General features: G+C 42.5%; 1 protein-coding gene across 1 annotated transcript; it reads left to right on the plus strand.

The window, feature by feature from the left end:
* Positions 1 to 220: 220 nt before the first annotated feature.
* NEU1 (neuraminidase 1) lies at positions 221 to 27,902 on the plus strand. Its single transcript, XM_070933397.1, has 6 exons — positions 221 to 416; positions 12,071 to 12,263; positions 16,295 to 16,557; positions 19,918 to 20,103; positions 23,639 to 23,858; positions 24,882 to 27,902. Exons 1-6 carry the CDS (start codon positions 276 to 278, stop codon positions 25,100 to 25,102), a joined length of 1,224 nt encoding a protein of 407 aa, XP_070789498.1. The 5' UTR covers positions 221 to 275; the 3' UTR covers positions 25,103 to 27,902.

The following is a 27,902-nucleotide window of genomic DNA, read 5'->3' on the forward strand; positions in this document are numbered from 1 at the left end:
GCAAAAATCCTCATTTCCTCCCAAATCAGCTGGGAACTCTGCTGAGGCAGAAAATAGATGTGGGCGGGGCCAGTCAGAGGTGGGTATTTACCGATTCTCTGAACTACCCCAAATTTCCTCTACTGGATCTCCAGAACCGGTCAGAATCTGCCGAAACCCACCCAGTCTGATCCTTCCCGCAGGAGTGCGGAGAGAGGTAGCAGAAGAATCTGCTTCTCGTCACTTCCGCCCAATACACACACACACACACACACACACACACACGCATACAGGCGATGAAGGCTGGCTGCGGCTTCGAGCCGGGATCGCCTCTCCGGGACGGTTCGGGGTCTCGCCGGAGGACCCCCTTCGTTTGGGGGCTCCTGTGCTTGGGGCTGTGGTGGTGGCAAGTCTCCGGGATGGTCACTCCGGATCAGGTAACGCCAGCGTGGCGTCGCTCCACCGGGAGGGGGGGAATGGGGTGGGTGGGAGGAAAAGATGCCCGCTTTGGCCGCTGGGGTCGTCTGAATGGAGAAGCTAAGCGAAGCCCCCCGAGATGCCTCCTGCGTTGCGGGACGGGTGGGATGGGGAGCCTGGCAGGGCAGAGAAGGGTTGCTCCTCCAACGGGAGCCGAGAATCCTTGGCTAACCTGCAAAAAAAAAAAAAACAACAACCCGGACTCCCACGACTCGATGACTTAACAATAGCCAGGGTTGTTGTGGTTGTTTAGCCGGCTTGCTTAGCTGCTCCGGATTGTTGACACGCGCGTGGGGTGGACCGCTTCATATCCCAGCTGGCGAAGAAGCAACTCGAGGGTTGGAAAGGGACCCTTGGAGGTCTTCTAGTCCAACCCCCACCCCACCCTCTCAAGCAGGAGACCTTATCCCATTGCAGATAAATGGATGTCCGGTCTCTCTTCTTAAAAGCCTCCTGGGATGGAAGCACCCACAACTTCCAGCCTAGGGTCGCCCAACTTAGTTGGCTTTATGCCAAAGGCAGGACTAGAACTCAGAGCCTCCCAGTTTCTGGTGTCATCCTTCCAATCAGGTCTAGTGTGGTTATTATTATTATTATTGTAAGCCGCCCAGAGTCCCTTGGGAGTTGGGGGGCATAGAAATATGATATGATGATATGATATGATATGATATGATATGATATGAAATAATGAAATGAAATGATGAATGAAATGAAATGAAATTATTTACAAAAAAACGCCTCCCAAGGAGTCTGCTGGCATCTTTCCCAACCAGCACATTTTATTAACAGATAAGGTTTCAGCTCTCTTTGTCAGAATGGCTAGATTGATATAGAGCAGAGGTCTTCAAACTTGGCAGCTTTAAGACTTTTGGGGACTTCAACTCCCAGAATTATCCAGCCGGCATAGCTCACTGGGAGTGAGCTATGCTGGGAGTTGAAGTAATTCTGGGAGTTGAAGTCCACAAGTCTTAAAGCTGCCAAGTTTGAAGACCTCTGATATAGAGGATTGAAATTGAGGTGAGATGGACCGGAAAGTAGTTTCTCTTTGTTGTCTTGTCCGCTTCATCCTTGGTGACCATATTGATGTTTTGATGATGATTACATTTTTATCTTGCCTTTTAAAATATATATATAACTCAAGGCAGGAAACGTACCAGTATTTAACTCTCCCAATCTTCTATTTTCCACACAACAGCAACCTTGTGAGGTTGAAAGAGACTGAGCGATTGGACTAGAGACATTATATTCAGTATTTCTACACCAAAATCTCTTAATGAGAGAAGATGGGGGGAGTCCCCACCCCATTAATACCAGAATACTAACAGCAGAATCGTTTTGTGTTAGTCTTTTGCTCGGGTGCATTCAAAGGGAGCCTGACAATCAGCTGATAATAGAGCTCCTTTGAGTATGGGTGTAGTAATATTCAGGGGCAATTTTAAATTATTTGATGTTTTTTCTGCCTTTTTAAACATATGACTCAAGGTAGTGAGCATCCCCACCGTTCCTGCCTCTTGCTTTCCCCACAACAACCCTGTGAAGTGGGTTGGACTGAGAGAGAAAGAGGGATGGACTTGAAGTTCCCCAGCTGACTTTCCTGCCAAAAAGAGGCCTGGGATTCACAGTCCTCTGATTTCTAAAGCCAGCGCCTTCACCACTCTACCAGACTGGGTCTCCAAAACCAACAATATTGTTTTTATTGTTTTAAGTGGTGCTGGCTGCCCAGAGTCCCATTTCAAAACGGTTAGTGATATAAATCTGTTAAATAAAGGGAACCAAAATTAGTTACATTTGAGATAAATTGCACTTAAGGAAAATGTACTACCAGATTCCTTTTGAGATATGTATGTATGTATGTATGTATGTATGTATAAAGTGTTTTTCTGTCGAGGCACCTGGTCTACCCCAGCATGTGGGAGGGAGCATACTGCATCCCTTTCGCCTTTCAGCTCCAATCCAGGAGCCCTCAAGCACTCGTGTTCACGACAAACCATTTTATACCAAATTTATATTTTGCTGATAAAGAAATAAAGTTCGAATCCAAGTAAGGGTGTGGCTTAACTGATGAGAGCTAAATAGCTTGAAATAGATCTATACTAGTCTCCCTTTATTTCTTTATCAGCGAAATATAAATTTGATATATATATATCTTTACTAATATACCTGGAACTCGTATTTTTAGAATAATTTGTAATTATATATATATATAATTACATAATAATGCAAAAAATTAAAATCTCGGGTGTTTTCCCGCGTCATTGTAAATAAGTTGGTTAAAATATTTAAAATCCTGGTTAAAATCCCAGCTTAAAATCTTCTAAAAATCTTTACAGAGCACTCTGCAAGGTCCTTTAAAACCTCAGCTAAAATCCTACCAGTGACTTTACATAATAATGATATATATATACTGCTAACGTAGGCTTAAGACAACTCTCTCCCCTGGGGCTACTATAAATGATAGGATTAGTAAAGAGAATGACTTCAAATGTTGCTGAGGGAGATTTTGTTTGCTTGTGCTTGTCTATTGAGCTATCCTACTCTGATTGGGCATAATTAGGGTTTACATGTCAGAGGACAGTTTTAGGAAGATCTTAAACTGGCAGCTTCTGAGCCCTGTGTGGGAGCGAGCGTAGTGCTCTGAATTGTTAGGGTTAAGGTTTGTAAAGCAAAGTTTCATCGGCAAATCAATTCAGTAAATAAATAAACTAGGAGCATTACAGTTCCAACCCATCTAGATGACACTAGGCTCAGCATGGCTATTCTAGGAAATTGAACTATTTATTAACTATCTCAAACTGCACAATTCCGTGATAATCACTCAGGCGGTTCTCAATTTACAACCATTTAGCAACTGTTCAAAGTTACAATGGTCCGTCCGTCCCTCCCCCCCAACTTACAACCTGGTTCTGAAATTCAGACAGCCAGTTGCCCCACTCCCTGCAGTCACGTGACCGAAATTTGAGTGCTCAGTAACCGTCTTGAATTTACAAGCGTTTGCAGTGTCCTGCATTCACATTCTCAATTATGGTTGTAAGTTGAGGCTCAATTAAGTCAAGGACTATCTGTAATTAGCAAGATTGCTCGTATACAGGTAATCCTCGACTTACAACAGTTTGTTTAGTGACCATTCGAAGTTACCATGGCACTGAAAAAAGTGACCTATGACTATTTCTCACACAATCACTGCAGCATCCCCGTTGTCACGTGATCAAAATTCAGACGCTTGGCAACTGGCTCATATTTATGACGGTTGCAGCGTCCCTGGGGTCATATGAGTGCCCTTTGCTGCCTTCTGACAAGCAAAGTCAATGGGGAAGCCAGATTCATTTAATAACCCTGTTACTAGCTTAACAACTGCACTGGTTCACTTAACAACAATGACCAGAACATTCGTAAAATGGGCCAACATTCAATATCTGTCTCAGTTAGCAACAGAAATTTGGGGCTCAATTGTGATCGTATGTCGAGGACTACTTATACATAATGTCTGTGTGACAGATGCCTTTTTGACTTAACCAGATCTAGATGTATAAGCAGTTTCTCTTACAAAACAAATTTACATTCTTTTCTATGCTGAGCCTAGCAACTTCTGTTCGGTTTGTTTATTTCCCCTTCACATTTTTCACTCTTTGCTAAGCTCCTTTTTGCCCTGTGCTTTGGTCTCTGTACCTTTTGCCCCTGACAGCTGCACTACTAACCTGCATGTTTCCCATTCTTGGGTGGGCAGAAAAATAGACCGGGATATTTTTCACTGTCTCTTTGTTAAGTCTTGGTTTGTCTATGAAGAAACCAGAATGTGCTTCCTGCTATCACAGTTTTAATACAGGATGAAGTTAAGGAGAAGAGCCTAGAAATAACTTTGCTCTCCCACTTCCAAAGATAGAATAATTTTGAATAGTGAGGCTTACAGTCTAAAGGAAAGGTTAGGGTTAGGAAAACAAGCTCCCCCCCGGAGATACGGAGGATCCCAGATTTGCGCACTTTCCACCGTGCCCTTAAAACATTCTTATTCCAGCAGGCTGGGCTGGCCTAACCTGTCTTTTAATTGCTTTTAAATTTGTTTTATAAATTGGGGTGTTTTAAATTTGCTTTGGGACAAAGTATTTAATGTATTTTTAAATGGTTTTTTAATGTTTGTACTATGTGTATTTAATCTTTTGGCTGTTCACCTCCCTGAGTCCTTCGGGAGTAGGGCGGTATATAAATTTAATAAATAAATAAATAAATAAAACAGAAACTACCATGGCTTAAAAATATCAGTGGGGACTTGGTAGATCTCAGCCCTGATTGTATCAATGAGACACTGTAATATGTGGTATTTGTACACTAAAACCTCTTAATGGGAGAAGAAGGGGGAACCCACTAACACCAAAATAGAATCAGTTTGGTGCAGTGCAGGGGTGAAATGCTCCCGGTTCAGACCGGATCACCCGATCCAGTAGCGATGGAGGCGGGTAGTTCGGTGAACCGGTAGCAAAAATCCCTGCCCCCCCCCAATGCCCAGCTGAGCCCACAATCATCAGAGGCTTTTTTTTTACTTTTAAAAGCATTTTTTCTACAACCTCTTCGGCCAAAAAAATGCTTTTAATTTTTTTTTAAAAAAGCCTCTGATGATCGCGTGACTCAGCTGGGATCGTCAAAGGCTTTTAAAAGAAAAAAAACCCTTTTTTTCTTTTAAATGCCTCTGACCATCCCAGCTGAATTGCCTGATCAGCAGAGGCTTTTTTAAAAAAGCCTCTGCCAATCAGGCAACTCAGCTAGGTTCGTCAGAGCCTTTTGAAAGCATTTTTTTACAACCTCTTTGCCGAAGAGGTTGCAGAAAAAATGCTTCAAAAAGTAAAAAAAAAAAATTGGCCATGCCCACCCAGTCACATTACACACACACACACACACCACCAAGCCACGCCCACAGAACCGGTAGTAACAAATTTTAGATTTCACCACTGGTTAAGGCATCAGGCTAAAAACTGGGAGATTATGAGTTCTAGTCTGCCTTGGACATGAAGCCAGTAGGATACCTTGGGCCAATTCCTCCTCTCAGCCCTAGAAAAGAAACAATGGCAAGCAGCTTCTAAAAAAACCTTGCCAAGAAAACTGCAGGGATTTTGTCTCTAGGCAGTCCCTGAGAATCGGACATGATTGAACGGATGGGGGGAAAAATAACACCACCCCAAAATTGATTTTGCGCGAAGATCTTGCATGGATGCTTTGAGAGGGAGTCTGATTATCAGCTGATAGGAGGGCTTCTTTGGCTATGGGTGTAGTACGCTTCAAGGACAATTTAAAATAATGTTATCAGATTTTTACCTTGCTGAGGAGAGGAGAATTAGCTTAAAAGTCCCCCAGCCAACTTCTGTGCCTAAGGGAGGGTGATCTCAGCCTAGATCAGGGGTCTCCAATCTTGGCAACTTTAAGCCTGGTGGACTTCAACTTCCAGAATTCTGGGAATTGAAATCCTTCAGGCTTAAAGTTGCCAAGGTTGGAGACCCCTGGCCTATATGATAAGGAAAAAAAGATAGGATTCCTGCATTGTGTTAATCCAAGATATAATTTGTTTAGGTTTAACTTTACAACTACATGAATCACCCTCATTTGTTAAACCCTGATTTTATTAAGTTATAGTTTGAAAGTTTGAAAGTTTACTAGATTTCTATACCGCCCTTCTCCCGAAGGACTCAGGGCAGTGTACAGCCATATTAAAAACACATAGATTTATAAAATTTAAAACCAATTAAAATCGAATATATAAAATTGGCCCTCAATTTAAAAACACACATACACCCATTTAAAATTCATATTGGACCAGTCCGGCGTGCTGGAACAGAAGGGTCTTAAGGGCGCGGTGAAAAGTACGCAGGTCGGGGCTAAGATGAAGCTCTAGGGGCAGCTCATTCCAGAGGGCTGGTGCCCCCACAGAGAAGGCTCTCCCCCTGGGTGTCGCCAGTCGTCATTGTTTGGCCGACGGCACCCTGAGGAGCCCCTCTCTGTGGGAGCGTATTGGCCGGTGGGAGGTTGTTGATGGCAGAAGGCGGTCTCGTATATATCTCGGTCCTAAGCCATGGAGCACTTTAAAGGTGGTGACCAACACCTTGAATCGCACCTGGAAGACCACCGGGAGCCAGTGCAGCTTGCGCAGGAGTGGTGTTACGTGGGTGCGCTGAGTCGGCATGTTACGTGTAACAGTTTTAAGGCAGAAGGCTGCCTCTGATCTTTGATTGGGGGGTGTCTAGGGTTGCAATTCAAGATGTAAGCTAGGCTAAAATATTAAAAGGGCCAGTTTAATTCCGTGGTTTGACCTACAAACCAGGAGACTGTGAGTTCTAGTTCTATGCATGAAAATGACTGGTGACTTTGGTCTGCCACACATACTCACCTGACAGGATTGTGTGGGGAAAATAGGAGGAGGAAGGAATATTAGTATGTTTGCCGCTTTTAGTTGTCTATGAAATGCAAGAGAAAAATCTAGAGAGTTGTTAAAAAATAATTAATTATAATATAGCTGAGGGCCAGTTAGCTATAAAAGACACAATATAAATCTGAGTTCTAGTCTTTCCTTAGACATGAAGCCAGCTTGGGCCAGTCCATCTCTCTCAGCCCCAGGAACGAAAAATGTGCAAGGCACTTCCAAGCTGGGGTATTTACCCATGTAGTCACCGAGGGTTAAGATTGACTTCAAGGCACAGGGGGGAAAAATAGCTGTAGAAAAAGTCCTCAACTTGAGCCTGGCATTTTGGTTGTAAGTTGTTGCATTTGTAAGTCAAGTCACCACATGACCAGAGTCATTTTTACAGTGGTCATTAAATCAGATATCGTGGCTTTGATGCAGATTACACTGTCATAAATCCAAATCCAGTTTATCCAATGGGTGTTTTTTGCCAGACAACACCAACAACAACAACAAAAACACAAAATAAAATTACATTACCTCAGGATTCTACAACCCGTTGTAAATGCGAGCCAGTTGCCTAGTGTCCGGAAGGTGATCATATGACTGCAGGGACACTACGGTAGTCATAAGGAGGGGTCATGAAACTTTTTTTTTAGTCCATTGTATCTTTAGTCATTAAGCAACTGGTTTGGAAGTCAGGGGTGCTATTCAGCAGGTTCTGACAGATTCTGGAGGACCAGTAGCAGAAATTTTGAGTAGTTCGTAGAACCGGCAAATACCATCTCTGGTTGGCCCCAGAGTGGGGTGGGAATGGAGATTTTGCAACATTCTTCCCCCAGGAGTGGGAAGGGAATGGGGATTTTGCAGCATCCTTCCCCTGGAGTGGGGTGGGAATGGAGATTTTGCAGTGTTTCACCTGGAGTAGGGTTGGAATGGAGATTTTGCAGTATCCTTCTCCTGGAGTGGGGTGCGAATGGAGATTTTGCAGTATCCTTTCTCTGCCACGCCCACCAAGCCACACCACACCCACCAAGCCGCACCCACAGGACAGGTAGTAAAAAAAGTTGAATATCACCACTGTTGGAAGTCAAGTCTATTAACAATAACAGTTATAAACCGATAATTATTTTGGAGGGGCTGCTGGCTACCCTTAAAACTTTGGAGGGCATAATATTATCCTGAGAGGCCTCTTAATGTATGCCCCAGTTTACTTTTGAAAAACCATACTTAATATTTGTATATGGGGGGAGGTGTATATACAAATCTCCTATATTTTTAACTCCCAACTCATGTTAGTACTAGATGAGGTGAGTCTGTAGGAGTCAAGAAATATTCTGCTGTTTGCAAAATGATTCATCTTCACTTCTGATCACATGTGCCTGGCAGTTAACAGGAAATGTCAAGGATACGTAAGAAGCAATGGAAATTTGTCTGAAGGTTTTGTCGGGTTGATAATATTCCATATCACGCTTTTCCTCCACAGAGCTCAGCGTTTGAGTCCTCCTCCCCTTATTTTTTATCAAATCTGAAATGTTATCGTTTCTGCACTATTATCAAAGTATTAAATTTGCTTTGTTATATATAGTGTTCCATTACCTTGAGTGTTTCTGTTTTTTTCTTTTCATTTGTGACTTCTAAATATGCTTAGTTCTGATGGGGATTTTTGGCAGACTGAAAAGCAGAGCCAACGACGGTGATTAATACAGGTAGTCTTTGACTTACAACCACAATTGAGTCCAAAATTTCCGTTGTTAAGTGAGACATTTGTTAAGTGAGTTGTGCCCCATTTTTGCGATCTTTCTTGCCACCGTTGTTAAGTGAATGACTGCAGTTGATAAGTTAATAACCCGGTTGTTAAGTGAATCTGGTTTCCTCATGGACTTTGCTTGTCAGAAGGTCGCAAAAGGGGATCTTGGGACATGGCAACAATCATAAATATGAACCAATTGCCAAGCATCTTAATTTTGATCACGTGATCATGGGGCTGCTTCAAAGGTTGTAATTGTGAAAAAACAGTCATGTCACTTTTTCCAGTGCTGTTGTAACTTTGAATGGTCACTAAACGAACTGTTGTAAGTCAAGGACTACCTGTAATGAAAAGCTGGTGAGTAGACCAGCTCTTCAGAACTTTTCTGGACCAGGAGAGGAGATAGCCCACATGAACTCTGAACAGTTGTTACTTTCAAAGAGACCACAACAGTGGTTCCCACTGGGTTTTGAGCACTGGGAGACAATGGAAATAACTATCTTGTTCACAACCACAGTCAACACCTTTTAAAAGCCGCTATATTTGTAAACTTCCTTTTCTAATCATGTTTAGAAATTGCTTGTTAACTACTTTTGAGATATTACCTAAAAATACACAGCTAATTAATTGAGAATATGAAATGACACAAACTATTTTAACATTGAAAATACCAAAGGATATGTGGAGAAATGGAATCAGAAGTTAGTAATGTCAGTATCAAAGTTTGCTTCTACGGCTAGACCAGGGGTGAAATGCTCCCGGTTCGGACTGGATCACCCGATCCGGTAGCGATGAAGGCGGGTGGTTCGGAGAACCGGGAACAAAAATCCCTGCCCCTCCCATGCCCAGCTGAGCCGCGCAATCATCAGAGTCTTTTTTTTTATTATTTTTAAAAGCATTTTTTCTACAACCTCTTTGGCTGAAAAAATGCTTTTAAAAGTAAAAAAAAAAAAGCCTCTGATGATCGTGCGGCACAGCTGGGATCATTAGAGGCTTTTAAAAGCATTTTTTCTACAACCCCTTTGGCTGAAGAGGTTATAGAAAAATATTTTTAAAAGGAAAAAAAGCCTCTGCCGATCAAGCAAGTCAGCTGGGATCATCAGAGGCTTTAAAAAAAAAAAAGAAAGCCTCTGCCGATCAGGCAACTCAGCTGGGATCGTCAGAGGCTTTTAAAAAAAAAAAAGAAAGCCTCTGCTGATCAGGCAACTCAGCTGGGATCGTCAGAGGCTTTTAAAAGCATTTTTTTTACAACCTCTTCAGCTGAAGAGGTGGTAGAAAAAATGGTTTTAAAAGTAAAAAAAAAAAGTTGGCCACGCCTACTCAGTCATATTACGCCCCCCCCACCAAGCCACACCCACAGAACCAGTAGTAACAAATTTTACATTTCACCACTGGGCTAGACTGTGCCCAAAAGATGTTACAAAAGAACCCAGCAAATGAGGAACGCGTTTTATTTGAAAAGACAGAAATGGCATTGAAAGTGGATCTGCAAATAATTAGAAGAGTGACATGAAAGAGGATGTCTCACTGTACATATAAAAGAAACTGGTTGATACTTTAAAAATCCAAGGAGAAATACAAATAATAAACCAAAATTCAGTCACAGTTTTGTTCCATATAGCATCGATCTCGTGAACTCTCAAGTTTCCGCTATGTATTCAAAATGGACAGTGATTAATATATGTATGTATCTATATGTATGGGTGCAGATATATCTTCATGTATGTACATAGCATGTGTATATGTGTGTTATGTAGGTGTTTTGGGCAGATATATTCTTTCTCTTGAGAGTAGGCAACAGAATTTCATTTTTAATGTGGGCCAGTGTGCTCACAGTAAAAAAATGACAATAAAGTCTATTTTATTTTACCTGAAAGAGTGACCTGAATATTTTTTTTTGTATTAGATTTACAAAAGAGGCCTGTTAATTTATTTAATTTTATTTTTTAGAATCTTGTGACAAGAATCAAGAAAAGAAATCAAACTCTATAGCATTACTTGAATAGATTAAAGATTCAGGCTGTTAGAAGTAAAAGGAAGGAATATAACATTGGTTTCTTTGATCAAGTTTAAATTAAGATATTTTGCTACTTCTGGCTACCCTTTTTGGATTTTCTGCTAGAACTGCCTTATGGATTTGTCTGTAGCTAAAACATAGATGAACTAAAGAACTAAAAGACGATGAAGGGTTACAAAAATATTTTATATTTTGTTATGATGTAGTTTGGAAGTAAACTTTTATATGTTTTCTTTCTCTTAACTATATTTTTGCATTTCTTTTTTTCTATTTTCTGTGCTTAGTTTTTTCTCTCTTTTTTTTCCGACCTTTGCATTTTCACTTTCTTTTCTTGTTCTTAGTTTGTATTACATTTGACTATTGTAACTGAAATTACATTTATTGGAAATGTTTTTTTTTTCCTTTTTATGCCTTGTGGTTAAATTGTTACTTTCTTGCACATTTTTTGAGTGAAGTTGTTCCCTAAATTTCAAGCTGCTGACAACTAGTTCTCTCTTCAGTTTCTATCCCATTTGTTCACTCATTTAAGGAAGTCTCATTGCATTCAACCTCAGTACAGCTGTGCAGTTGGAAGAGTGTTAGCTTTATTGTTGTTAGTTGCGAAGTCGTGTCCGACCCATCGAGACCCCATGGACAACCTTCCTTCAGGCCTTCCTATCCTTTACCATCCTCCAAAGTCCATTTAAGCTCAGGCTGACTGCTTCAGTGACAGCATCCAGCCACCTCGTTCTCTGTCGTCCCCTTCTTTTTTTGCCCTCAATCATTCCCAGCATTAGGCTCTTCTCCAGTGAGTCCTTCCTTCTCATTAGGTGGCCAAAGTATTTGAGTTTCATCTTCAGGATCTGGCCTTCGAAAGAGCAGTCAGGGTTGATCCCCTCTAGGACTGACTGGTTTGATCGTCTTGAAGTCCAAGGGACTTGCAGGAGTCTTCTCCAGCACCATAGCACCATAGTTCAAAGGCCTCAATTCTTTGACGCTCAGCCTTCCTTATGGTCCAACTTTCACAGCCATACATTGCAACTGGGAAAACCGTAGCCTTGACTATACACACTTTTGTTGGCAGGGTGATGTCTCTGCTTTTTAGTATGCTGTCTAGATTGTTTCTCACTTATTTTTATTGTGTTTCAGGATTTGGGTCCAAAGGCAAACAGACTTAATTTGGTACAAATCCTTCTGTTAAAGATAAAGGAGAACTTCGGTCTCTTTTGCATCTGCTTAACCAAGTTTGATTGAAAAACAATCATTTACCCAACCTTGGTTTTCTCTTCAGACAGGAAGTTAGCACTTTCTGTGGGGATTATGAATCTCAAGAACGCGCACATTTCTATCTCATCCTGGCATAAAGAAAAAAAGCACAGGGGTCCATGTGGAGACCAAACTTTACAGATAACAGATATGCTTATGGTGTCTCCATTGCTTCCTTGCAGCCAAGGCCTGATGGACTTCCCTGGTTTTGTCTCGGCAGGTGAAACCTCGTATCGTCATGGAGCAATTGCTCTGGGTCAGTGGCGGAGCAATCGGGGAGGTAAACACGTTCAGGATCCCTCTCATCACAGCGACACCTTACGGCACCCTTCTGGCCTTTTCAGAAGCCAGGAAGACTTCTGCTTCTGACAGTGGAGCTAAATTCATAGCCCTTCGCAGATCAGTAGACAAAGGTTTGTCTGTGGCTTAAGAAGCACGAGGGATGGGAGTGGACGGTGGTTTCTGTCTCAGGGGCAGAAGTCTCTAGGGCCGTGATGATGAACCAATGGCATGTGTGCCACAGGTGGCACACAGAGCCCTCTCTGTGGGCCCGCCAGACGTTGCTGGTCTTCGGGTCTAAGTCGCGCATGCGCGGAGGGTAGGGCACATGCACAGGGGGGTGCAGGAGGTTTTTCAGGCCCAAAACGGGGCACGGGGGCCTCGCGCTGCACCGTTTTGGCCCTGGAAAGCCGCCTGCCCCAACCTGGAAAACAAACGGGGTTGCGGGGGGTGCGCGAGGCCTCCCCTTGCCCCATTTTGGGCCTGGAAAGCCACCTGCACCAGCCTGGAAACCAAAATAGGGTGCCAGGGGCGCATGTGCAGGGAGGTGCATGCATGGGGGATGCACGCGCATGCATGGGGATGCATGTGCATGCACGGGGGGGCTGGCATTACATTTTGGGGATTTGGGCATGCGTGTGTGCATTAGGCACTCGGCACCAAAAAGGTTAACCATCACTGCTCTACTGCTATCGGTAGATGCCCGAAGAGGAGAAACTAGAGCTCTAATTCTTGGGGATGATTGCTGAATTCATCCAGAATCACAGGGCTGTAAGGGAACTCAGAGGTCTTCTAGTCCAACCCTCTGCTTTTTACAGGTGGTCCTCAACGTACGGCCACGGTTGAGCCGTAACATTTCTGTTGCTAAATGAGACAGTTAAGTGAGCTTGGCACCATTTTACGACCTTTCTTGCCACAGTTGTTAAGTGGTTTACTGGCAGTTGGTAAGCTAGTGACCTGGTCATTAAGTGAATCTGACTTTCCCATGGACTTTGCTTGTCATAAATGGGGATCACATGACCTTGGGACACAGCAACAGTCATAAATATGAACCATTGGCCAAGCATCTGAATTTTGATCACATGATCCTGGGGATGCTGCAAAGATCGTAACTGTAAATTGTAACTTTACCACCTTTCTTGCCACTGTTGTTAAGTGAATCAATTGTTAGCCCTGGAGGCCATCTTTTACTTTGGATCTTCAGGACTGCCACACTCGGTGGATGGGCATGCTGTGGGAAATGGGAGGGGGGTTGGATGGAGACAGGGTGAGATGTATAGTAAAAACAACATTCCTTTCCCTGGGAGTCAAGGACGTTCAGCCTGCACCTGGAGAGGCGTGACTGGGTAACATCTCCAGTTGGGACAGTGGATTGATTGGACCATGTGACAGACATGTGGGTGCAGGGGAAGAGACTTGGATTTTCTTTTGGGTGGGGAAAACCCGGAGGCCTTTCAGATTCGGGTTTTTCCAGATGTGCCAATATGACATCTCTAATAAATTGGAATTTTGAGGGGAATGCCTGCTTTAGAGTTTCATTTCTGTTGGTGGGGTGTTACTTGGAACCCTGACATCAGTTGTAAGTCGAGGATTATCTGTACAAGTCAGGTGATGAAGAGACTGGATGGAAATGGACATCCTCAAAGCTCTGTGGTTTGCATACCTTAAACCCCACTTAAAACAAGCTGAACAAAAGTATGACACTGTTTGGTTACAACATTTCACAGAGCAGGGGAGAGGTTTTTATCTTCCCACCACAAAGGATTTTGCCTATTTAAGATATTTATATGGCTGCCCACCTTATAGGCAGGGTGGATTTGATTTAAATCGAGTTGATTTAAATCATGATTTAAATAATGATTTAAATCATTAGTAAAAAGGCTTGATTTAAATCAACTCAATTTAAATCATAATTTTTAAAGAGCAACTGTCATCTCTGCTTCTCCTTTGACCCGCTGTTGACTCACCGATAGTCCCAGTGTTGCAGAATATACAGCCTCATGCTACATAACTAAGCTCCATTTCATGCTGAATAAACTAAATTATTTATGTATCTTAAATAGAAAACTATCTTACAATAGATTTTTACCCCAAAAGTTTTTTATTAAAATAAATTCGATAAAAATCAAAAAAATCCAATTTAAATAAAAAAAATCAATTTAAATAAAAAAAAATCTGATATTTTTGATTTTTTTTTAAAAAAATCATTGATTTTTATCCACCCTGCTTATAGGTAAGTCTTCAACTTACAGTCACAATTGAGCCTAAAATTTCTGTTGCCAAGCGAGACAGTTGCTAAGTGAGTTTTGCCTCATTTTGCGACCTTTCTTGCCATAGTTGTTAATTGAATCACTGCAGTTCTTAAGTTAGTAATATGCTTGTTAAGTGAGTCTGGCTTCCCCATTTGATTGTGCTCGTCAGAACGTCACAAAAGGCGATCACGTAAGCCGGGGAAACTGCAACCGTCATAAATACATGCCAGTTGCCAAGTGTTTGAATTTTCATCACATGACCCTGGGGATGCTGTAATGGTAATGTGAAAAACAGGCATAGGTCATTTTTTTTTTCACAGTGACGTAACTTTGGTCATTAAACGAATTATTGTAAGTCAAGGACCACCTGTATATCGTAAAACTCAGGGTAGCTTCTAATAACCATAAATATGGCTCAGTGGCTAAGACGCTGAGCTTGTTGATCAGAAAGGTCGGCAGTTCAGCGGTTCGAATCCCTAGTGCTGTGTAATGGAGTGAGCTCCCGTTACTTGTCCCACCTTCTGCCAACCTAGCAGTTCGAAAGCACGTAAAAAATGCAAGTAGAAAAAATAGGGGCCACCTTTGGTGGGAAGGTAACAGCATTTCATGCACCTTTGGCATTTAGTCATGCCGGCCACATGACCACGGAGACATCTTCGGACAGCTCTGGCTCTTTGGCTTTGAAACGGAGGTGAGCACTGCCCCCTAGAGTCAGGAACGACTAGCACATATGTGCGAGGGGAACCTTTACCTTTTACCTATATGAAAAATGTAAACCAGAATCTTGGAAAATTAAATATATATATATATATATATCGTACTCCAGCCAAGAAGCCATAATAATCCTCTACCAACTACATATCCAATTAACTCAGACAGGGCAGTGCAACTCTTGCTAGTAATAGCAATAGCATTTAGACTTATATACCGCTTCACAGTGCTTTACAGCCGTCTCTAAGTGGTTTTACAAAGTTAGCATATTGCCCCCAACAATCTGGGTCCTCACTTTACCCTTCGGAAGGATGGAAGGATGAGTCAACCTTGAGCCTGGTGAGATTCGATCTGCCAAACTGCTGGCAGCTGGTGATCAGCAGGAATAGAATAGAATAGAATAGAATAGAATAGAATAGAATAGAATAGAATAGAATAGAATACAACACAACACAACACAACACAACACAACACAACACAACACCACACCACACCACACCACACCACACCACACCACACCACACCACACCACACCACACCACACCACACCACACCACTCCACTCCACTCCACTCCACTCCACTCCACTCCACTCCACTCCATTCCATTCCATTCCATTCCATTCCATTCCATTCTATTTTTGCCGAGTGTGATTGGACACACAAGGAATTTGTCTTTGGTGCATATGCTCTCAGTGTACATAAAAAGAAAAAATACATTCGTCAAGAATCGTAAGGTACAACACTTAATGATAGTCATAGGATACTAATAAGCAATCAAATCATACTAGGAAACAATGTCAATATAAATCGTAAGGATACAAGCAACAAAGTTACAGTCATGCCGTCATAAGTGGGAGAAGATGGGTGATAGGAACAATGAGAAGACTAATAGTAATAGTAATGCAGCCTAATGTGAATAGTTTGACAGTGTTGAGGGAATTATTTGTTTAACAGAGTGATGGCGTTCGGGGGAAAAACTGTCCTTGTGTCTAGTTGTTCTGGTGTGCAGTGCTCTATAGCGTCGTTTTGAGGGTAGGAGTTGAAACAATTTATGTCCCGGATGCAGGGGTCTGTAAATAGCTTGCAGTACTGTGCGCTAACCAATGCGCCATCGCGGCTCTTGGTAATCCAAGAGGAGGCTGGTATCAGACTGGAAAAGCCTAGCAGAGAAATTTAATCCGTGATCTGCCTGTCCTTCTAGGTGCTAACTGGAGCCCAACTTCGTTCATAGTTGACGATGGTTCCCTTCTAGACGGCCTCAACCTTGGAGCTGTGGTGATAGATTGGGAAAAGGACACTGTGTTCTTGATCTATACTCTCTGTGCACACTTCCGCGGGTGTTCCACTGCCAGCGTCATGATCATTCGCAGCTTGGATGATGGTGTCACGTGGAGCCGTCCCCGGAATCTCTCTGAAGAAGTCGGCACGATCATGTTTGCCCCTGGACCGGGCTATGGCATCCAGGTGAGCCTACACCTCAAAAAAAGAGGTGGTAAGAAATTATTGTGCTGAATTAATTCACCGTTTTCCTTACCCCCTGTTTATATGTGTCGCGATGATGATGTGGGCCTGGAAGGCAATGGAGCCTGTAGCAAGCATCGGAATCAACGCTAGTGTTGATCCTTATCCACCACCATTTTTACAAAACAGCAAATTTCTGCCACCCCTTACAGATATAAATAAGTCAGCGAATAGGAGCAGATGAATTAATTCTACTGTCAGCGTTCCAGCGCTGACATATGAATAGGAGAGGAGAAGCTTGAACTTTTGCCTACTTAATTCCTTTGAAGATTCTGTTTCCTCGGAGATGGGAGGAGGGGGCACATTCCTGTGATCTGACGGAGATGGGATGAGGAGAGTGGCTTGGAAGATAGCCAATGAGACGCAGAGAATTGGGGATCGGAAAGGGAGGGCTTGGGGGCAAAGGTCAGTGCTGACTGCGAAAGAGCCAGGGACAGTCGGTCACTATGCTCAATAAAGAGAAAATTTCCTCAAAGATCGGCAGTTTGGAAATTCATTTATTTTGAGATAGCATCAAAACCTGACATCTACTTGATTGTAAGGCTTGTTGTTGTTGTTGTTGTTGTTGCGAAGTCGTGTCCAACTCATCACGACCCCATGGACAACGTTCCTCCAGGCCTTCCCGTCCTCTACCATCCTCTGGAGCCCATTTAAGCTCATGCTGACTGCTTCAGTGACTCCATCCAGCCACCTTGTTCTCTGCTGTCCCCTTCTTCTTTTGCCCTCAATCTTTCCCAGCATTGGAAGCAGAGAAGGAGGTAGACAGCAGCGAGGCAGAGGAACAGTGTATGCATGCGCAGAGCTGTCAGAAGACAAGAACAACTCAGAAAGCAGGGTCAACTCAAAAGTAAAACCCACAGCTTGGAGGTGATTGGCCCCTCCCATAGGAAATAAAAGAGGAGTGAACAGGGAGTGGACTTTTGCAGGAAACAATTTGTTCATTCAGTGACTCTGAGAGACTCTGTGCCAGGTTTTGCTTTGTACTGCGGTTGGAAACAAGTTATGTGGCAGCTTGCCAAACAAAATAAGGTGTTTTGAGAAATATTACTTTGAAAAACTGTTTGGACAAACCTTGCTGACACCCAATGAACGTAATTCACAGTGATATAAATAAAAGAAGTTTTGCCCGGACTGATTCCTGCCTCCTGCTTGTTAAGGGAGCCTAGGTCAGAACACAGATAACCCAGTTTTAACTGTAGGAGGAGAGGAGAAAAGGACACAGAAATAACGTGGATGTGTGGATATCAAAATCCATAGAAATCTCCATATATAAAATACGGGCATAGGTGTCCAATCCTAAGCAGAGGTAGCATATTCATGGAAGAATGAAGTGCACTCTCTCTTTCTCTTTTGAGAAAGGGATGGAGAAGAGAAGCAGTGCAGTGCAGTGGTGAAGAAAACGGCAATTAAGTGCTCACATTCCTAGCTGTCAGGCCCAGTAAACCAGGGAAGACACCCGGTATCGCTTCCAAGCAGAGTTGTTTATTGTTCCATAACCTATACACAGAATCTTGCCAAACTTAAACTGGTTATTAAGACCAGCTGCCTGCAATTACTGCAGGTTCGAATCTAGCCAAGGCTCAAGGTTGACTCAGGCTTCCATCCTTTCTAAGGTAGGTAAATTGAGGACCCAGTTTGTGGGGGCAATAAGCTGACTTTGTATAAATATACAAAAGAATGAAGGCTATTGCTTAGCGCATTGTCTCCGGAGTCTCCGGAGAAGGGCGGCATATAAATCAAATTTAAAAAAAAAACAAAAAACTGAAGTACTCTGCTATCTACATCAAGCATCCACTCTGAGAATATTAGTGTCCGACAGAGACTGGCTGAGCCAGGGGGAGGAATCAAGTGGGGAATTAGTCTGGAATCTCTACATAGGCCACGAGTCAGCAACCTGCAGCTCTGGAGCCGCATGTGGCTCTTTCACCCCTCTGCTGTGGCTCCCTGTCACTCAAAATATGCGTCACAACTACCAATGTGCGACACCCACCGGCACACAATTTATTGAGCTTTTCAACCCCCAGTAGACCAACCATGGATAAATCCAAGAAAAGAAAAGTTTCAGAAGAAAACTGAACGTTTAATTCAACTACATACGCTAGTTTTGTGGCCGCTCAAGAAATAGTCAGGCACAGGAAGGATTTTGTGCAGGGGTGAAATTCAAAATTTTTCCCTACCAGTTCTGTAGGCATGGCTTGGTGGGTGTGGCAGGGGAAGGATATTGCAAAATCTCCATTCCCACCCCACTCTGGGGCCAACCAGAGGTGGTATTTGCCAGTTCTCCGAACTACTCAATATTTCCGCTACTGGTTCTCCAGAACCTATTAGAACCTGCTGGATTTCACCCCTGGTTTTGTGGCTCCCGGTGTTTTCTGTGGGAAACGGATCCAAATGGCTCTTTGAGTGTTTAAAGTTGCAGACCCCTGACATAGGCACACGTGGGCAATGTCCGACTCCCCCACTGAATACTGTTGAACCTTATCCAGAGAAGATTCCTGGGTTATAGAGATAAGCAACAAAGTAGCTAATTGAACTCTTCCTGTGTGGATCTGGTTGTTTATGTCTGAGAGTTGCTTTCTTCACCTCACACATCTGGAGTTTCTGTTATTCCTCTGAAATGCACTTCCTGTTGTGACCTAGGCTTACTGAGCATTACAAGACACAAACCTATTTTACTGTAATAGCTGAGAATTATGTTCATTCCCAGCTGAGTCCTAATTAGTTGCAAAACAAGTCCTTCGGAAGAAGTCCTTCAGGATAGTCACCAACCTTTATCTTCTTTGACACCCTGCCAAAGGCCTGATTTGGCAAAGCCCCACGAAATTCAGAAACAAACAAGAGATGCCGACTAGAAACAGAGTTAGCAACGTTGCTTTCCTGCAAAAAGGCCCAAGTGCCTCTGTTGCTCTTTTAAGCCTTATGGGAGGGGCCAATCATCTCCTGGCCTTACTCCCGAGTCGTCCCTTTTGCTTTAGCTGCTCTTGCCTTCTGGCAGCTCTGTGCATGCATGCACTAGGAACAGGCTCCCCTTGTTCCCCTGCCTCTCTGCTGTCCTTCTCTGGGGGTTCCGGAGTCCACGCATCACTCCCAGATGGCTCTGGCTCCATCTCTGCCTTCGAGGCAGAGCCCTCGTCCGGGCCTTCCCCAGATTCCAGGACTGGCCCATGTTCCTCCCCAGCCTCCTCACTGTTTGACTCCACTGCCAGCTCCCACAGGCTGCTGGCGGACCACAACACCTCCTCCCATCTGGAGATCGAGTTTACTACATTCCATTTCATTAACCCAATCTGTCCTGGTTTGCAGAAACGCTACGAGCCCGAGAAGGGACGATTAATTGTTTGTGGTCATGGGACTTTAGAGCTGGATGGGATCTCCTGCCTCCTCAGTGATGACCACGGCCTGACCTGGTATTACGGAAGACAGCCCTTGCATGGCATTCCTTACGGAGGGCAGAAGAATTTCAGTGACTTTAATCCTGACGAATGCCAGGTCAGTACAACTGCGAAGGTCGAACCTTGGCTATTGAGTTTTACGTCTCAGAAAGAAATCAAAGGCGTCACTGGTTTAGAACGTTATTTGCAGATGGCGGACATTTGTACTTGATTTTGAGGGAAATGTGAGAGAACTGCTGAGTAAGCTATTAAGGAGGAACTTGAAGAACAAACTGCGCAAAGCAGAGACTGAAGGAGATCACGAGAAAGAAAATCCTACCTTAATTTTGTTTGCTTTATAATAAGGGACAGAAAAACTTGTCCTGGAACAAGTTTTCAGGATTGTGTTCAGCTCCTTGAAGTAGGCCCAGTCAAAGAAACAGATATTGCAGGAATTGTAGGAATGCTATTTTATTTTATTACAGGGTATAACAGTTGACAATCATATACTAAACTAGTTTAACTATCTATGGATTCCTATCCCCCCCTTGACACTTTAACTCCCCTTTTACTTAACTAAATATAAATACTCTTAATTTTTCTATTCATTCATAAGCTATTTGATACTTTTTAGTCTGATATTTGTTTTGAATATAATCGATCCATCTTCTCCATTCCGATATATATCTTTCTTGTGAGTGATCTTTCAAATAAGCTGAAATTTTCGCCATTTCTGCTAAATTCGTTACTTTTAATGTCCATTTTTCAATAGTAGGCAAATCTTCCTTCTTCCAATATTGCTGCAGTTATTAAATTTAAGATCAATTTAGTCTCTATAACCGTACAATCTGTGATTATACCCAGCAAAAACAACTGTGGAGTAAACTTTATCTTCTTTTTAAGGATATTTTGGATAATCCACCATATTTTAATCCAAAATACTTTTAACTTTTTTACAAGTCCACCATATATGGATAATAAATGGCATCATCACTGAGCCTTGGTAGTACAGTGGTCTAAGGCACCCTGTTATTAACACAGCTGCCTGCAATTACTGCAGGTTCGAATCTTACCAGGCTCAAGGTTGACTCAGCTTTCCATCCTTTCTAAGGTAGGTTAAATGAGAATCTAGTTTGTGGGGGCAATAAGCTGACTTTGTATAAATATACAACAGTATGAAGGCTATTGCTTAACGCATTGTAAGCAGCCCTGAGTCTCCAGAGAAGGGCGGCATATAAATCAAATTAAAATTAAATAAAAAATAAATAAAAAATCACAATCGCATCTCCAACACTTAGATTGCAAATTCGGATACATACAAGCTAACTTTTTAGGATCCAAATGCCATTTATAAAACATTTTATTGTAGTCAGTACCATTGAAAGCCCGAACAAATGTCTTTTGTGTCCCCACTTATACGAAATAAAGCCAAGGTGAGTTACGGATAGTCCTCAACATATGACCAGAGTTGAGCCCAAACTTTTATGTTGCCGAGTGATTTGTTAAAGTGTCCCATTTTGCGACTTTTCTTGCTACATTTGTTAAGCGAATCACTGCAGTTGTTAAATTGGTAACACGGTTGTCAGACGAATCTGGTTTCCCCATTGGCTTTGCTTGTCAAAAGAGGATCACGTGACCCCCCCCCCCCCGGGGCCACTGCAACTGTCATAAATGTGAGCCAGTTGACAAGCATCCAAATGTAAACCCCATGTGACCATGGGAATGCTGAAACTGTCATAAGTGTGAACAATGGTCATAGTAGTGGTGAAATGTAAAATGTGTTACTACTGGTTTTGTGGGTGTGGCTTGGTGGGGGGGTAATGTGACTGGGTGGGTGTGGCCAACTTTTTTTTTTTCTACAACCTCTTCGGCCAGTTGTAAAAAAACTACTTTTAAAAGGCTCTGACGATCCCAGCTGAGTTGCCTGATTATCAGAGGCTTTTGTTTTCTTTTAAAAACATTTTATTTTTTGCTTTTAAAAGAAAAAAAAAAGCCTCAGACGAACAGGCAACTCAGCTGGGATTGTCAGAGCCTTTTAAAAGCATTTTTTTCTACAACCTCTTCGGCTGAAGAGGGGGCAGGGATTTTTGCGACCGGTTCTCTGAACCACCCGCCACCATCGCTACCAGATCAGGCAATCCGGTCCGAACCAGGAGCATTTCACCCCTGAGTCATAGATAGGTCACTCATTTCAGTGCCCTTGTAACTTTGAACAGTCATTAAGCGAACTGTTGTAAGTCAAGGACGACCTGTATTTTGAGTTTCGTTCTCACATTTCCTTCAATCTGTGGACTGTGTAATTTCTTCTTCCTTCCTTCACAGCTCCTCTTCCTCTCTGATCAGCACTCTTACACTTTCCCAAGGTCAATTCTACATTCCTTTTACAAATTGCAGGAGATTATCTCACCTTGTAGTTGTAGGATTCCTGAGAATTTCCGTCAAATGGAAAGTCAGTAAGTTCTCTACATTTGAAATGGATTTGAAAGAGAAAGGTAAACTGGATTTCATGTTTCCAGAAAAGCGATTTGAAACCCAGGCAACGTGACCCTGTCTAAATTCATTCAGAATTTCATCCCACTTAAGTTCAGGAGGAACCATATTCAGACAATAAAGATGCATCCAAGGATGGTTTGAATATTAATGTAAGAGAATCCTTAGAAATTGGCAGACCACTGCGAGGGACTTGGGCCAAACTGAGATGCATTTTACACTGCTGTGTTTTGAGGTGATGCCTCAGCTGTTTTAACATCTCATCTCTTCTTTCTCTGAATGGCTCTGTCCATGTGGCTCTGGTGAGGTGGAAATCGGTTGGCTAATGAACTGCCAATACTACAGCTAGTCTTCGACTTACGACCACAATTGAGCCCAATATTTCTGTTGCTATGTGAGACAGTTGTTAAGCTTTGCCCCCGTTTTACGACTTTGTCTTGTCAAAGCCGACTCTAGGCAGCTTTCAGTTAAAATGACAATTAAGATTTCTTTCTTTCTATGGCATAAACCTTGATGGTTGAAACAAATTGGGAGTGTGAGGTCTTACCCAAATGAGGAGAAAAAAGAATCTTAAGTGTTTATCCCAAATCATCTTAATTTCATCTACAGGCCCATGTGTTCTGTGTAGTAAAGATTTTGCTTTAAAAATCATGCTCTATATCAGGGGTATCAAAATCAAGGCCTGGGGGGCCTTGATCTGGCCCACAAGGTGCTTAGATCTGGCCCGCAGGGCCACTCTAGAAACAGTAAAGGACCCTCCTGCAGAACGACCTCCTGCCAGTGAAAACGGAGCTCGGGAGGGCTGCGTGAACTCCTCCCAAGGTCCGTTTTCACTGGCAGATGGTTGCAGGAGGCTGTCGCAGCCGAAACGGAGCTCAGGAGCTCGTGTTCACTGGCAGAGTGCTCGGGCCACCACACAAGTGACGTCGAGCTGGCCACGCACACCCCGGCCCCCCAAGGTCAAACACAACCCTGAAATGGCCCTCAATGAGTTTGACACCCCTGCTCTATATGGCTTAGCAGGGCTTGGAAACCTAGTCATTGTGGCTCACAAACCACGCCAATAGAAAGTGTGAGGTCCTACCCAAATACAGAGGAAAAGAAAGAATATGATTGCTTATCCCAAATCTTCTCAGCTTCTCATTGGTCTCCTTTTCGAACAGCCCTATGAGCTGCCAGATGGCTCCGTGGTGGTGAACGCCCGGAATGAGAATTTCTACCACTGCCGATGTCGCATAGTGGTTCGCAGTTACGACGGTTGCGATACCCTTCCGTTGGAGAACGTGAGATTTGATGAGGGTCTAATAGATCCCGCAGTGGCTGCAGGAGCTCTTGTCAAATCCGGTCTGATTTTCTTCACCAATCCAGCTCATCGTGAGCTGCGTGAGTAAAAATAATCAAAAGATTGGGATTTTCTCTCTGTTTATATATTTGCATCTGGGCGTACAAGTTGCACAATGCTACCATTTGCTTAACCTTGGTGTATTATGTCACAATTGGCCAAATTCACTCAAATTCCTGAGGGTGGGAAATGTTTTCGCTGATTCTTTTTCTTTTATGCAACTGTCTCCTGTCCCTACACACATTGTAAGGTCTGGAATTGACGCAAGAGATTTTTGTATCCGTAGTACTCCTATTTGTTGGGCACTTTGCTTAACCTTCTGCTACTTCTGTTAATTTCCCTATTAAACCTTGGAACCAAAATTACAGGTGAAGACCATTACTTTATAAAGGTTAATAATCACTAATTGTAGTATACCTTCAGGATCTTCCAGAGATTCATGGGCAAATTCATCCAAGTAGGAGGTACTGTGAATTCTATCTGGGTGATACTATTATTTATAACATTTGATGCAGACTGTGCTGCATTAAATACAGCACAGTCTGCAGCAGTTAAAAGGCTTTCCCCCTCCCCCCCCCCCAGTCTTAAAACAGCAGGCATAGCTATCCAGCCAGCCAGGTGTCACCTAGGATTTTCTGAATTAGATTACCTTGATCACCAAGAAATTAAGGCATCCTCAGGGTCACCTGAATAGTGCAAATGGGTGTGGATCTTTCTTGGAACTGCTGAAAGGACTGTGTTGTAAACAGGAGATATGTGGTGTCATATCCCTCCCCCTCTATGGAGAATGTCCAGAATATGGAAGAGTGAAACTTCTTGTTAAAATGTGCAAATATTTCTAAACCGGTGTTTCTCAACCTTGGAAACTTTAAGCTATGCAGACTTTAACTCCCAGCCTGCTGGCTGGGGAGTTCTGAGAGTTGAAGTCCATGCATCTGAATACTGTATTTGCAAGTTTAAGAAACATAGGTGGTCCTCAACTTACAACCATTCATTTAGTGACCGTTTGAAGTAACCGCTTTATAAGCTCGACACTGAATTTTTTTTTTTCCTTTCCATTGCAGGGGTCAACCTGACGCTACGCTGGAGTTTCACCAATGGGTCTTCTTGGTGGAAAGAACCCTTGCTGATCTGGAGAGGTTCCAGTGGCTATTCCTCCATGACCACCCTGGAGGGAAATTCTCCGCGGGATGACCACTGCCTCTTTATCATTTACGAGAAGGGCGAGGTCGAATATACAGAAAGTATCTCTGTGGCCAAGATTAGCCTCAACGGGCAGCTCTGACCCTCCTTTCTGGGGCATCTTAAACATTTTCAAATTTTGTCATGGGAGGGAAAAGAAAATGTGTGCTTGGACTGGGGAGAAACCAAACAAACTGGTGTTTTGGGGATCTAAAGAATGCAATTGAAGGACATGGGTAGAGAGCTTGGGCATGTCTCAGTAGAAGTCAGGGCGGCTAAAGAGGACCACATACTTATTTTCCAATCGTGCCCTGCACTTCTCTTTGTGCCTGTCTAATGGACAACACCCCCCCCCCCGAACCTCTGTTATTTCTTTCTGATTTTCTGAGGTTGAATCTGTTTTCCTGTGCTTTTTCTCACATTTATGAATGTGCATAGGTTTATAGAAATTGTGGGTAGATCAGGTAGGGATGGGCCAGATCCCTGGAACGAAACACAAAGGCAGACCTTGTGAGGGATAAATTTATGCACTTTCGACTGACTTTCTGAACAATAAAATGGAATCAAGAGCAGAAGATGTCCACTTGCTGGACCCAAAAAACCCTAAAACGCGCCTGAAGGTTTGCAGGCAGGGTATGTGGGAGAACAAGCCAGTTTTTCTTCTGCGTTGCCAACATCTGTGATTTCAAATGAATGTATTTCAAACCTGTGCCCCCATTTTTCAGATGGGACAAGTTGCCTGTATGGTTTATAAAAAACGTTGGACTGTAAATTTTAAGAGCACAAAAGAAAAGGGGGGGGTGGGCAGAGAGGCGAACAAGCAGGGGACAGTTTTGAGGTAAAAATATTTATGGAAGTTCTCGGTCGTCCAGGTTACGGTGGTCCCAAAGGTGCTTTTTTTCAAGAGGCAACAACTGGACTTTGTTTTTCCTTGAAGACATTTTGCTTCTCATCCAAGAAGCTTCTTCAGTTCTGATTGAAGTTCAGAACTGAAGAAGCTTCCTGGATGAGAAGGAAAAGCCTCTTGAAAAAGCACCTTTGAGTTGTTAAAAATATTCTTCACTGAAATGACTTCTCTGCATCGGCTACTTCTTTGCTGACGGATTGCAGGAATGCAAAATCCATGGGCTCTATTGAGCCCCCACCTTCAAAAAAAAAACAACCCTTAGTGTTTACTCCTCCAGTATCTCAAGATCAGCAAAATGGCTGCATTTTGGTGGCCTGTATTTTAAGGATGGATTGTGGGTGGTTTGTAATTCATAGATTTTCTTCCCATTTCTACTCTAAAAATTCCAGCCTTAAGTTTGCCAACCTAAAGCTGCTAAGCTTGAGAAATGCTGCGGTAACCACTTGGAGTGCTTACCCTGGTTTATATTTTAATGATGAATCTTCATGGATGTGTTTTTTTTCTTTATGCCATAAAGTTGTGGCCCCTTTGGGCTGGAGGATAATCTGCAAACATTTTTGCTTCTTTTCATTCACACATCTCTTTGTGAGTCGATTTTTAGAACTTAGGTCTCCAATTATCTGATGTTTCTCTATAAAGTCCATATTGTGACTATGTGTGGATCAGTTTAGCCCTCTGGGGAATTATTTTTCCGCCTTTCCTTTAATGTGCAATCTTGTTTGAGGGGGCCAAGTTTTGGAAAATTGTTTTTTTTAATTATTGGTGTGACAGTCGTTTTATTTTCAACATTTTTTTTAATTAATCGATTGATTATAAAGCATCAAGTCCTTTTTGATGTGGGTGTTAGGAGTCGAAAACAACTAGAACAGCAGATAATCAGTCAAGCAATTCTGACACCCTGGTGGGTGGCCAGCTTGGTTCCAGTCTCCAAATTCTTTTCATCGTTAAAAAGAAGATAAGGCGGTAATTCCTAACACCAGGACCACCCATACAAGAGTCAGATGCAGTTAATAAAGCTACAAAGCTCACCTTGAGCTCCAGGCAACAGTCAGGTAGCATAATTGATGCCATGAAACTAATTCTTGGAAGAAGAAATCTGATCTGAGTTCAAGGGCATGGATGTACGCTATAGATTTTACACCCACTCATCAGAAGCGTCATGGAATAAAGCTTTAGTAGTTGATAATTCGAGCAAGGCCTTTTTTTTTTTTTGATTTTGAACACAACAGTTTTAACTGACAGGTGCTGAAAGAAAGAAAGAAAGAAAGACAGCAAGCTATAGGGTGGGAATGATCCAGGGCGTGCTAACCTTTATTTAGTTATTTAATGGGCTCTGATTTTTACACAACCACATCCTAGGAGGGCTCGAGCCACAGCCAATAAAAGCAAATCCTTGCAAAATGTCCTCCAAAGAAACTACAAGACATAATAAATTGTCTTAAGGAAGGAAAACTCAAAAAGGGGAGGTGAAGGAATCGTTATTTCTACCGTAGCAGTTTTATTTATTTATTTTAATCTTGATTTTTATGTTGTTGCCTTTTCAATCTTGATTTTTATGAGGAGTGCCTTTATCCAGACGTTGGAAGTAAACTCTCTTCAGTTACTGGAAGATTACTAAATATGTAAAATAAAAGATGAATGGAATGAATGAAATGTGATACCTTTTGTTAAATAAGCAGAGGTTTATCTCAGATTTCAGCTTCTTGAGTCATAATTTATATTGTATATATTTGTTTGTGTATAAACTTCCCCACACCCCTGGAGAAATTAATTAAAAGGCTTAGTATTTATTTTTTTAAACTATTTTATTGCTGACTGGGAGGCCCTTACAGACTTTTTCGTGAAATGGGAAAAAAATGAACATTCCTTATGGTTTGGATGATTAGGAAAGATAGATAATAGAAAGAAGTAAGTTTGTTTTTGTAACCATAAAGTATGAGGTAATTTTGTATGTGTTCTAATAATTGTAAAGAAAATTGGAAACTACTTTTATGGT

This window comes from Pituophis catenifer, unplaced genomic scaffold (assembly GCF_029215685.1).
Source record: "Pituophis catenifer annectens isolate HBS135680 unplaced genomic scaffold, rPitCat1.0.hap2 SCAF_2, whole genome shotgun sequence".
Taxonomy (NCBI): domain Eukaryota; kingdom Metazoa; phylum Chordata; class Lepidosauria; order Squamata; family Colubridae; genus Pituophis; species Pituophis catenifer.